Source organism: Callospermophilus lateralis, chromosome X, assembly GCF_048772815.1.
Source record: "Callospermophilus lateralis isolate mCalLat2 chromosome X, mCalLat2.hap1, whole genome shotgun sequence".
NCBI classification, from domain to species: Eukaryota; Metazoa; Chordata; class Mammalia; order Rodentia; family Sciuridae; genus Callospermophilus; species Callospermophilus lateralis.
This window is the reverse complement of record NC_135325.1, coordinates 84,730,434-84,743,973: the sequence shown is the minus strand read 5'-3', so window position 1 is coordinate 84,743,973 and position 13,540 is coordinate 84,730,434. Positions and strand designations below refer to the sequence as shown.

At 33.0% G+C, this 13,540-nt stretch overlaps 1 protein-coding gene across 1 annotated transcript in view; it reads right to left on the bottom strand.

Annotated features, from left to right (window-relative positions):
• The window catches only part of Nrk (Nik related kinase), a 123,108-nt gene that overhangs the window by 46,445 nt on the left and 63,123 nt on the right, over positions 1-13,540 (bottom strand). The window contains exons 5-9 of the mRNA XM_077107314.1: positions 11,568-11,693; positions 7,237-7,347; positions 5,672-5,762; positions 2,941-3,071; positions 731-785 (exon numbers count right to left, since the gene is read on the bottom strand). Of these exons, the coding sequence (XP_076963429.1) occupies positions 731-785; positions 2,941-3,071; positions 5,672-5,762; positions 7,237-7,347; positions 11,568-11,693 (514 nt within the window). The remainder of the gene's footprint in view (positions 1-730; positions 786-2,940; positions 3,072-5,671; positions 5,763-7,236; positions 7,348-11,567; positions 11,694-13,540) is intronic.

Below are 13,540 nucleotides of genomic sequence, written 5' to 3'. Positions count from 1 at the left end.
AATACCAGGAATGCATTATCATTTATACCTTTGGATTTAAATACTGAGGACAGCAAATGTTATGGAGCCATGCACTAGATGAATATCAATCATTTACACTCAAGTTCATATTTCACTTTACTACCAGAAACAGTGCCTTGAGAGGATGGCATGTCACTAAGTAATTTAAATGATGGGGAGGTGGGGAATATAAGATGAAATTATCAAGGGTTTTGGGGTAGCTGAAGGGAGGAAATAAGTCAGTTGAATTGCTTCCAAAGGGGAAAAATACTTAATTCCCAATATTGTTGAGGATTGGTTCAATTTCAATGATCGACTGGTGGATTTTTTCAACTATCCTAGCCTTTAGCAGTAGTAGAGTGTGACCATAAACATTCTAGAACCTAAATATTCCATCAGTAAATATAGATTGGGATGCCTTTGTTTTGGGTTGCTCAGGACAGTCAGAACCAAATACTGTGAAGCTAAACTGAAACAGCACTCAATCAGCCTAAATAAGGTATAAGAAAGAAAATCACAAGCTAGTTTTATGTATCCAAATTCAGCAATTATGACAAAAGCATTTAGTAATCACCGAAAAGGCCACCATTAATAGTTTGGCATGTAGTGTGACACCTGCATGTTCAGTAAACCTGAATATTACAAGTGGCAATATCATCTTCTTCCAGAGAATCAAGTTTATACAGTATGTTTCCCTAGTCTTTAACAAATAAGAAACATTTTTACTCACGTGGAGCACCTTCAGCCATTTCAATAGCAGTGATTCCAACAGACCATACATCACTCTGCAAAGGAAAAGATGACAAAAAAATATGTAACATAAAATGGGAAATTGGGGGGCTGGAATTGAAGCTCACTTGGTTAGCACATGTGAAACACTGCATTTGATCTTCAGCACTGCATAAATTAATACAATAAAGGTACTGTGTGTGTGTGTGTGTGTGTTTGTGTGTGTGTATATATATATATATATATATATGTGGAAAACTGGTAGTATTAAGAATCTTAATCTTTGGCTGATGGTGGATGTTGTCAACACCAGAACCATTTCATAGTTTTCATATAATAAAGCTTCATTATAAATTAATATCATAGGAAGACATTATCTGAGCTTGATCTCCAGTTAGACCCTCAACACAACAGGCTGATATGATGGAATGAGGTTCAGTGGAGGAAAAATTCTTCTTGGGTGTACTGCTAGTGTTGCCTTACCTGAAATATCAAAAGGAACTCACTGTAAAGAAGATCTAATACACAGATCCACAGGCTGTGTGATCTATAGCAAATGATTTAAAACTCTGAACCTCAATTTCTCTGTATATAAAATGGTGATTATAATAGGACCCATTTCATAAGACTTGTGTATGTGTGTATACATATGTATACACACACATTTAACATATATAAATACACTTTATGTTAAACATAATTATAATAACAGCTTCTATATTAAATATATAATATAAAATATTACATATTATAATATAAATATGTGTACTAGTTTATAAATTACATAGTGTATATAAATTATTAATATATTTATATGTGTAAATATACATTTCAGCTGTTCCTGGAATATAGTAAACTTAAGCTGTAATTATCATGAGGCCCATAGAAATTGTTCTGACCACTACTAACTGTACTTTGTTTTTCAGAGTATGGAAAGGTCACAGAGCTACAGTACACTAGCTGAATGACTCCTAAATGAGGTCAATGAAGTTTTGGAATCCTTGTTTATGGTTCTTTTTTCAGTCTTTTTGTTGGTTCTTTTTAGTTATACATGACATTAGAATTAATTTTGATATAATTATACAACCATGGAATATATCATATTCTAGTTAGGATCCCTTTCTTAGGGATGTACATGATGGTGGGATTCACTGTGTTGTTTTCATACATGTATATGGGAAAACTGAATCTGACATGATTTCCCCATGGTTTATAGTTCTTCACACTTCAGTTGTTATATTCTAAGATGAAGTATTAATTTGACTAAATAGGGCAAAAATATAAAAATAAATAGTTAATGCAGGTAAAAATTCTTGGAAGATTATCAAAATATATAGGTATAAAGCGCTATTTTTATAGCAAGTCACTTGAAAAACTAATGCTTTTGTAGTCTCCACAGATCCTAATATAGCACTGAATATGTTATAAGTGCTCAGTAAATAATCACTTTGTAGATCAAGCAGAGGGCATCCAAGAAAATGGAAAAGGGATGAAATTTAGATTAATCAACTTCAAGTTTTGAGCCCTAGGTTCCACACAGGAAGACCACAATGAATTGTTTGGATGACTTATGATGTGGAGAGCGAGTGAGGTTTTTCCAGTCTATAGCAAATGGAGAGTTTTCCTTCTTTCCACATCAGCCTTTTGAAATGTGTACATAGATGTATATTGTCCAAATTGCAGTTTCAGTGGAAATTTTAATAAATAGCACAAATTGTTACTTAATTTGACTATTCCACTGATTCTCTGTGGTTTTAGAAGTGAACAACATGCCAAAGATTTTCTCTGTTACCCTGAGTAATCAAATTATCTGGGTTTTTTTTTCTTTTTGGAGCTAAGTTATTGTGCAGATTAATAATTGGCTTTACATTTATTCATTTTTAAGTCTAAAATATCCTCTGTCCCTGGATGTTAAAGTTCCATATAAAGCCACATAATATAATATTTTTAACCAAGTAGTTGCAAGCAACATGAACTAGACATTCCCCCTCAAATTTGAATAACTCCCAATTGTCTACTTTTTCTACATTCATAGAATATTATTTTCACATATACTATCAAACCACATAGAGAAATAGAGGCTAGTTTTTCCTCTTAGAGTTAATGTGAAGGGAGGAGCTGCCTGCTTTTTCATATTATATTTTATCATTAAATGTTCAGCAAAAATCCTTTCCAAATTTTGATTCCCAATATCTGAATCCTTATACTCACTCTGTAATCATAGGAGCGTCTTGGGTCCTCATCACAATTAATCACTTCAGGTGCCATCCAGTATGGTGTCCCAATGAAGCTATTTCTTCGTCCATTAGTTCTGCTCACCTGGGCACTCACTCCAAAATCCACTGCAAAATTCAGCATATGTCAAAATAATTAATCAGGATCAAAAAGCTCAATAAGTTATTGCTTTAACTTGGAAAGCCAATACAAAAGCCACAATGGGTAACAGATTTTCATTCCAGCTCTGAAAACTTTACCATGAATTCTACTCCAGGAATACTGGGAAGTAAGCTTTTGCTGCTATTTATGTTGGAATGAGACTCAATAGTGCTATTATAAATCTACAGTAGGTTTGGCTGTATGTTTACCATGAATATTAAAAATAAAGTTCCACTGTACACTCTGAACCTCTGAAGTGATAACATATGTAGTATTTGGACCTGCCACCAAGCTAGAGGAAGAATAACAGTATAAGCATCATCTAAGAAATGTTAAACATATTAGTAGTTGCTTAGGAAGCTCTCACTCATGACATTAGGAAGTCCTAATGTCAATGATAAAGAAAATTGAGTTTTCTTCTGGAATTTAGTTTAAATGCTTATACAAATTTTCTGAATCAGATGCAAATATTTACTGTGGTACATATATCTTAACTTAGGCTATGAAAGTTTAGTCTCCTATTCATTTGTGGGATACATCAGAAGAAAATATTTAGTATGGTATCCTCAGAAACAGACAGAAAATAGGCTGAAGTAGACCAGGGTTATTTATTCCAGAAAAAATAAGACAGGGATGAAAAATGAAGTAGATTTTCTCATTTAGAATGGTTTCCAGGAATCTAGATGATGGTGAACAAAACTGACTGAAAAACAGCTTGAAGAATTTAGAGAAATAAAAGAAAAAGGAAAAGAAAAACCCTGATAGTTCAAGACAGTTTAAGAAAGGTCTAACAAGAACATGAACACACACGTTCATATTGTGAAGACCACCATTGGGTGCTGCAAAATCTTATTATCTATAAATTTTTATAGAACTAGTTTAACTTGGAGCTTAGCATTTCCACTATCCTTAATGGCCAACTTTAATGGCAAAGAAATAACCTGTGATAGCCATAAGCTGATATATATGGTGTACATTCCAGGGGAGAAAATCAAAAGAGAAAAGATTAGAAGAAAGAGTGATGAATAGAAGAAACGGGGAAAATAGAAAGAGAAAGTTAAAATTAAGATGAAGGGTATAGTAGAAACCTCAACAATGTCATAGTTTAACCTTTTCCTTAATAACATTAAGGCTTGAAATGTGAAGATTATTGATCAATTGCAACCACGATATACTTATTTTTGTGTCTCTTTCATTTCCATCACTTCCTTTGGCTATCATTAGGTTTGCCTTCTGGAAACTTCTCATAAGATGTTGTTTTTAAAAATATGTGAGGATCTGAGAAACCTAAAACCAGCTTTGAGAGAATTATGTGTGTAATAAGCCTGATTAAATTTGAATCCAGCACTCCACCAGAGTGAACCAATATTTTAGTGATTGTTTTTTTCACTTAACAATTTCTCTTCTGTGTTGTAAATGGTTGGATTGTCAAGCAACTTGACCCAAGCTTAGGGAAGTGTTGCTGTACTCATGAACATAATGCTTAGCCTTATGGTGGTATATACATCCTGCACGATTGAACTTGAAATCTATAATGCCTGTTATGTGCTATAATGCAGTTTCTTAAAATTGTGCTTCTAGCTTTGTAACTTTTAAGTAGAAAAAGAATGATACATTTTCTGGAAACTACTTTCACTTATTTCAAGAACAATTATTACTTCATACTTTTCCACAAAATCCATTTAAAAACTGTTTTCAATGAATTACCAAAGTCTCTATGCAGATTCTATTTGTTTAGCAAGAAAATGGAAAATATATTAAGGACATATTAAGACACATGATAAAAAAGAGTTGATATAATTAAAAAATACAATACTTATGTTTTATATCAATGAATTAATGGAGTTATCTGCCATTATGTGGAACTGACTTAATTTATGTGGTATTATTGAAAAACCAACCATCAAGGTTTTTTTAAATATTAAAAGGTATAATATATTGTTGTTCCCTATTACCTGTGAGACTATATATATATATTTTTTTCAAATGAATTATGCCATTCTAATTCCTAAAATAATAAGCTAGGGACTTTCTGTCCTTTGATTTCTAATTCTGAATTTGATTTGGATATTACTAGAGCTTCACTTCCAAATGACATATTTTCTTTAAATAATTGAGGGAAAATGCAAAGAAACAACTTATGCTTAAGTAATTTAAAAATTCTTTTGTATTCTTGAGAAAACATGGCTCTGTGATGTGTGATTTTTGAAATTCCTGCTGATGACACAGAAATTCACACATGGTAAATCCTCCATTTAATTGTTGAAATGAATATAATAGGTATCTCTAATAGATGGCAAAACATTGACCAAAAAGTAATCCCCATTATAATTTAGGATATTTTAATCAACATTAGTTCAAAGAAGTGGTTGGTAACATCCTTTTTCTTTTCCCCACCTTTCCTTCCAAATAAAATTTTAAAATTTGATTGATTTTTCTAGGCCAGGGAATCTCAGCTCAACTAAGTAGAGGATATTGTTAGTAATAAAGAGCACAGTTAACCTAAAGGAATTTTCTTCATAAAATGTTTTGACCCTCATCTTAAATATTGCAAGAAGAAACTTACCCAGTTTTACTTCAGCATTATGAGTCAGTAGCACATTCTGACCTTTGATGTCCCGGTGAATTACTCGGTGTGCATGAAGGTGAGCCAAGCCCTGTATGCATATGGGTTAAAAAGAAAGTCACATTAGTATATATTTTACTCTTTTCTGGTACTATTATTAGTATTTTGGAGAAAACTTTTGGTAAGAAAAATGGCCCAGAGTTGATGTGTCAGGCAAAATTCTTTCTTTAGGCTGGAATTAATACAACCAATTCCCAGAAATTCTACTTTTGGCTATAAGGAAAGGAAAATAAATCAGGACACCCATGAAAGAAAAAGAACACCAAGAAGTAATGTTTGTATACATTGGGTCACTTTACCTTCCTTTCTAACCTCCATATTTCCAACTAACCATAACAGTAAAGACCTGGACATACTAACTTTATCAGAGCTCAGCCATAGTTTTGCTCTATTCCTCATCCAACCATTTGTTTAGTCCAAAATATTTTCAAGTCAGCCTTGTAGGCTGAGAATTTGAGGTAATATGGAAATTCATTTTAAAGCATTTGCAATTTTTGTTGGCTTACCGTGCTGGCTTCAACCCACTCACCACTAAAACTAACCCGTGACCTGGCTAAACCATGATATGGTATGCAGTATTAGGCTGTAGTGAGACTGCTCCAGACATTAACTGGGAAGTAATAATAGATATAAAAATAAAAACAGTGAAAAATTATTGAGCCCTTATTCTTTGCCAGACATTTTGCAAAGTACTTTAAACGGAGTAAATTGTTAAATCCTTAAAGCAACCATTTGAGGATGGTGCCAATATTACCCTACACTACACACAAGGAAAGAGACTTGGAGAAATTATGTAACTGACTTAAGATCACACGGCTAACGTAGGTGAGATGGAATTATAACTCAGTCAAGAGTTTGCACTCATAACCATTTACACTAATATCACAAGTAAATCCAACCAAAATCGCAGAAAGTATATTCAAACAATGTAGAGTGGTACTGTTCAGTTCCATTCACATCTTCTTCTCTGACCCTAAACAGTTAAGTCACACACTAAAAAATGAGACTGGTAGACCAAGAATATTGTTGCCTTTATCCAACTGTGTATTAGAAATAAAGAAAAGAAATGTGGGGCAGTATTCAAAGATGATATCTGTCTGGAAAAAGATGGGTGCAGATTTTCTGTATATCAGTGACTTCTGACTCACCTTCATCTTAATCTATGATGATAGTGCTATGGCTTTTTAGAAATAGCTCTAAAATCAACATGATATATAATCCCAGTTGTCATTTCCCTGATAATTTAACACAGTAGTATGAATCTGACAAAACTTTTAAAGGCCATGATTTGCAAAGAATTGTTAACCCATTTTGTGATGTACCTTAAAGTTGAGGGACATTATCTCAACGTTTGCTTTCTCCAAAGTTTTCTGGTCTTCTTAGGTTCCCTGATCCATAAGTTAAGTTTAACAGTCTTAAACAATCAGATTGGAGGTATAAGGTACATCTGCATATTTTTCTCAAGTTCCTTCAAGATCAAGAAAAATGATTATATGAAGACATACCTGAAGGATTTCTCTGCAGATGTAAGCAATCCAATCTTCTTTTAAACTCTGATTTTTTGTCATCCTCACTACATCAGTGACTGAGCCTGCTGCACATAACTCCATCACCATCTGTGTGGAAGTTAAGAAAGTATAAAGTTTTTTCTCAGCTAGAGAAACAATAAGAGAGGTAAATAGGGAGCCTACATCCTGGGAACAAATCTTTACTCCTCACACTTCAGATAGAGCCCTATTATCCAGAGTATACAAAGAACTCAAAAAATTAAACAATAAGAAAACAAATAACCCAATCAACAAATGGGCCAAGGACCTGAACAGACACTTCTCAGAGGAGGATATACAATCAATCAACAAGTACATGAAAAAATGCTCACCATCTCTAGCAGTCAGAGAAATGCAAATCAAAACCACTCTAAGATACCATCTCACTCCAGTAAGATTGGCAGCCATTATGAAGTCAAACAACAACAAGTGCTGGCGAGGATGTGGGGAAAAGGGCACACTTATACATTGCTGGTGGGACTACTAATTGGTGTGGCCAATTTGGAAAGCAGTATGGAGATTTCTTGGAAAGCTGGGAATGGAACCACCATTTGACCCAGCTATTCCCCTTCTCAGTCTATTCCCTAAAGACCTAAAAAGAGCATACTACAGGGACACTGCTACATTGATGTTCATAGCAGCACAATTCACAATAGCAAGACTGTGGAACCAACCTAGATGCCCTTCAATAGACGAATGGATAAAAAATGTGGCATTTATACACAATAGAGTATTACTCTGCATTAAAAAAATGACAAAATCATAGAATTTGGAGGGAAATGGATGGCATTAGAGCAGATTATGCTAAGTGAAGCTAGCCAATCCCTAAAAAACAAATGCCAAATGTCTTCTTTGATATAAGGAGAGTAACTAAGAACAGAGTAGGGAGGAAGAGCATGAGAAGAAGATTAACATTAAACAAGGATGAGAGGTGGGAGGGAAAGGAAGAGAGAAGGGAAATTGCATGGAAATGGAAGGAGACCCTCATGGTTATACAAAATTACATACGAGAGGAAGTGAGGAGAAAGGGAAAAAAAAGGGGGAGAAATGAATTACAGTAGATGGGGTAGAGAGAGAAGGTGGGAGGGGAGGGGAGGGGGGATAGTAGAGGATAGGAAAGGCAGCAGAATACAACAGACACTAGTATGGCAATATGTAAAAAAAAACGAGGATGTGTAACCAATGTGATTCTGCAATCTGTATAGGGGTAAAAATGGGAGTTCATAACCCACTTGATTCAAAGTGTGAAATATGATATGTCAAGAACTATGTAATGTTTTGAACAACCAACAATAAAAATTTTTTAAAAATAAAGTATAAAGAATTAAAAAGTAATTCTGTGAAAATATCTTAAGAGTTCCCAGTACATATGGCTTGTATCTGTATGTAATGTTTAGAGATTAAGGCACTGCAAACCTGGCTCAATTGTCAGGTAGAAAACTCCAAAGACTAGTGGAATTAGAAAGAATTTGTGGAGGGAGAGAAACCAGTTATCCTCTCAGAGATATTTAAGTAGGAGGAGGGATTTAAAATAATCCTTGAATCATAGGTAATGTTTGGAAATGCTTAGAAAAAGAACATTAGGTTTATGGAAAACAGAATGAATAATGGCCTTGGAAATAAGCTTGTGAAAGGGACAAATCTAGGTGAACTTTAAGTGGAAAGGATAATAGAGATAACAGTTTGTTTATCTTTGAAGTGAAGTAAGATGTGGAGAGTCAAAAGAATTTACATTTCCATATCAAGACTAAGTTTAGTTGTCATTGTTTTATTTATGTTTTCTAATTCCAGTTTATTTTCTCCAAGATACAGGCAGCTATAACTTAAAGGGGAAATTTTTCTATTGAATTCCTGTAGGATAACTTCTTCCAAATGCGATTCCTGCCAAGGAAATAAGACTAACATCTTTGAAAATATTAATTCTGATTTTTTCTATTAATACACACAATTTCTCGGGAAATTTATTTTGGTGACCAATGAATTGAGTATCCAACCAATAAACTACATTTAATAATATTGGCTAACTAGAGGAGAGACCAATATAAAGGAGAATATGACTATTATAATGAACCTACCAAACTTTTCTTTTAAGTGCAGGTTTATACATCACTGCCTATGTCAAAACTATTTTATCAAAGCAGCAAAAATGTCTTTTTTTATCTATAGGCAATTTGTCACTATAAATGAACAAAAGCAAAAGGATAATAATAAAACCCTGAATATTCAAAACAATCTGCCTTATTGCCTTTGGAAACATTAATGTTATAGTTGTTTACCACTATATGTCTTTGACCTGAATGTCTTTGACCTGAATATGCGCTCTTCAAAAGAGGAGAGGGATAGCCAAATGAAATCAACAATGCAGATAAACTAAAAAAAGTTGATTTTCATGTGGGCACAACATATACAGAATGGTAATAAAAGAAAAGGGGATCATTTTTGAACTATGACAGATCTTAATTAAAGTTGTTCACCTTAGACCCTAAAGATCTTTCTAATGTTATGTGAGAAGATCTCAATTATTAGAGGAATGTGAGATATTCACAATCATTTTCCAGCCTTGTAAGCACAGTGCTTGGCTCATATACTTTATAAATAGCAATTATCTATTTACTTGTTTTCTGATTTACATGGATTATAAAGTGTTAGTGATCCCATAAAAACTCTTACTTCCACAAATAATTTATGCATTAAATGCTTTCTCATCTTTCAGATAGCAGTTCAAGCTTTTATTTCCTCAAGGAAAAGTTCCTCTTTCCTCAGCTTAATTTAGGTTCCTTTGTTTTCCACCCAAATGTAATCATGTTATTTTCCTTCTAAGTAGACATTTATTTTTGTGAATATATGATTGACATTGGTCTTTGCAAGTAGACTGTAAGCTACAGTTGTCCAGGGTCGTGTCTATTCAGCTTACCATTGTATCCCCAGCATCTAGTAGAATGCCTGGCAAATAGGTGATTTTTCAATGAATGTATATTGAATAACTGAATGAATTGAGTACTAGTAATGCATATCCAATAAGGAGACTACAACATTTCTCATAGTTTGCCATATTGTCAAGAGGAAAAATTTTATACGGAAAAATATATGAAAGGACAAATGGTATATGCAAAAAAGTAACCACTAAAGCTGTGACTAAAATTTACTAAAATATCTATGAGAATTGTCAGCAAATAAAAGATTTGAGTTAACTGGACATTTGGAAGAAAATAGAGTTAAATTGAAGATCTCTAAATTTGGTGATTCTCAGAGTGTGGTGCTCAGCAGCAACATTAACATCATCTATAAACTTATTAGAAAGTACAAATTTTACACACATCCCTAACCTACAGAATCAGAAACCCTGTGAGTGTCCTCCAGTATTCTGTGTTTTTTATGGCTGACCAGAAGATTCTGATGCATGCTAAGGTTTGAGAACCACTGTTTCAATTCAACCCCCAGCTGAAAATTTATAGTATTCACTGTCCTACTCCTCAAGTTCATTATATAGAATGCAATAGAATCATCCATTGACACTTGTAGATCCTGAAAAGTTTAAGTCACTATTTTCAAACAAACAAATGTAATTACTGACTAGGAGTGTAAATGAAAATGTAGAAAGTATAGAGCTCATGTATACAATGACTCCAATTATGTTCTAAATATTCCATTTTTAATAAAGACATCATTGAAAGCTCATTTGCTTTATAATACAGTAGAAGGGATCAAATATTCTGGTAGCTGTGGCCTAGTTAACATATGGTCTAATTAGCCTCTAGAATTTATATTTCATTAATCCAGAATTTGTGATACCCCAGCCATGGCTAAGAAGAGGAGAAGTCATCTAATCCTTAGAAAAGAATTTCTAGGAAGTAATTTACTCAAGTATACATATATTTTGCAAACATTTAAAATGCACTCTTTATGCTCTTGTTGACTGCTAGTGAGAAATGATCCTTATCCATTAACTATATTATAATTCATTAGGAAGCTTCAACACCACAATGGAAATTATTTAAAATTAAAAGCAGTCAAGCTGCATTTCAAAATATTTGTTAGACATTTCCAGTGTTCATTCAAGTCCTCCCTCACTCTTCTGAATTAGCTCTTGCCAGTCACAGAAGTTATTTTCCAATACTTTATCATGCCCATCTCCATTCATCAGAGTATATTTTGCCATACTACCTTGAGTAGTTGACTGCTTAGCTTTTCCAGGTAGGTGCCCAGCAGTAACATTTTAGCTTATGAAAATGTATATCCTTGAGTAAAACTTTTCTTATTGAATAAGATCAGGGTAATTAAAAACATACCCAAAGTTGGTGCCTGTGGCCAGGAGGACTCAGTTTGAAAAATGCACCATAGAAAGACACAATGTTTTTGTGGAAAGAGTACTTCCTCAGAAGGTTGAGTTCAGTTCTGAGATCCTCTTCCTCATCCTATAGAATAAAAAGAGTCAACAAAGCTTCAAAGCCATGCAATCCAATGACTATTGATCTCTATAGGAAATTCACAATCGAAAATCCTATGCAACCAATTTATCCTACATAATAAAATCTCAGCTAGAATTATCAGTGAATGGAGATATCTGGTTAACTTGAAATTTGAGAGAAAGAGGTTAAGTCCATGATCTCTTATCAATTCAGCAGTTCTCAGTGTTCCATGGCCCATCAGCACTGACCATTATATAAAGTTTTCATTGAATGGAGTGATACCATTTTAGTTTCTTTTAAAATAGTTTTATTGTGATACAATTCATGTGCCCTACTGTTCACTCATTTAAAGTATAAAATTCTGTGATTTTAGTATATTTACAGAGTTGTACAATCAGCACACTCAATTTTAGAACATTTTTATCACACTGAAATTACATTCATTTTAGTTATCACCCCCAAATTCTACCCAACACATACCTTAGTTCTAATCAACCACCAATCTACTTTCTGTTTATAAACTGGATATTTCATATAAATGAAACCATATAATATGTGGTCTTTTATGACTAGGCTTTTTATAAAGTTTGTCCATGTTGTACCAGGTATTAGTATCCCATTCCTTTGGGTTTATCATTCATTAATTGCTAGTCATTTGGGTTAAATTTGTACCTTTTTGGCATTGTGATTAATGCTTCTATGAGATTTATGTCAAGTTTTTGTGTCAATAGATGTTTTCATTTCTCTTGGGTATATATCTAGGGAGTGAAATTCCTCAATCAAATGATAACTTTGTTGAATATTTAAAGAAATTCCAAACGATTTTCCATAGTGGCCGTGCCATTTTAAATTCCCAACAGCAATATATAAAGGGGGTTCCAATTTCTCCATACCTTTACCAACACTTGTTATTTTCTCTTTTTTTATTATAACCACTCCAGTGGGTGGACCATGGTATGTCATTGTGGTTTTGATATATTATAACCTGATGGCTGATGATATTGAAAACATTTTCATGTGCTTATTATCCATTGTATATGTTCTTTGAGAAATGTCTATAAAAATTTTTTGCCTTTTTTTAAAAGTTGGGTTTTCTTTTCAACATTAAATTTTTAAGGGTTCTTCATATATTGTAGACACAAGTACTTTATCAAATATAAAATTTGCAAATATTTCTCCCATTTCTCTGAGTTACCTTAAACTTTCTTGATACTGTACATTGAGCTCCCAAAATTAATTTTTATGAATTCCAAATTGATGGTTTCTAATTTTGTTGTTTGTACTTTTGGTGTCATATCTAAAGATCTATTGCCAAACCAAAGGTTACAAAGATTTACTCTTGTGTTCTCTTCTAAGCATTTTACTACTTTAGCTCTCACATTTAGGTCTCTAATCCACTTCAAGTAATTTTTTTTATAAAGTAGGGCCCATCTTAATTCTTTTATATGTGGATATCCATTATCACACTGTATTTATTAGTCTGTGATTTATTAAATTTTAGAGGCACTGTTTTTTTTTCTCTACCAATTTTAAAAAAATGTTTAAAATACTTTATTTTCCTAATCACAGCGGTGGTACATGTATATGGAGCAAGATATATAAGTGGTCTATTATCACTAAATCTTTCCCCCAATCATTTTAGCAGTTTATACTATAAATTCTTTCAGAGAGTTGTATATGCTGATACAATAGAGGAATGACTAGATAAAGATATGATGAAAAGATACATGTTTATATTTATATATTATACATGACATTTATTTTAGATCTAAACAAGTCAATATTATTCTATTTTTTTCAATTCAAACATTTTATGAATATGTAAAACACATTTATCTATATCAATAAGCAAA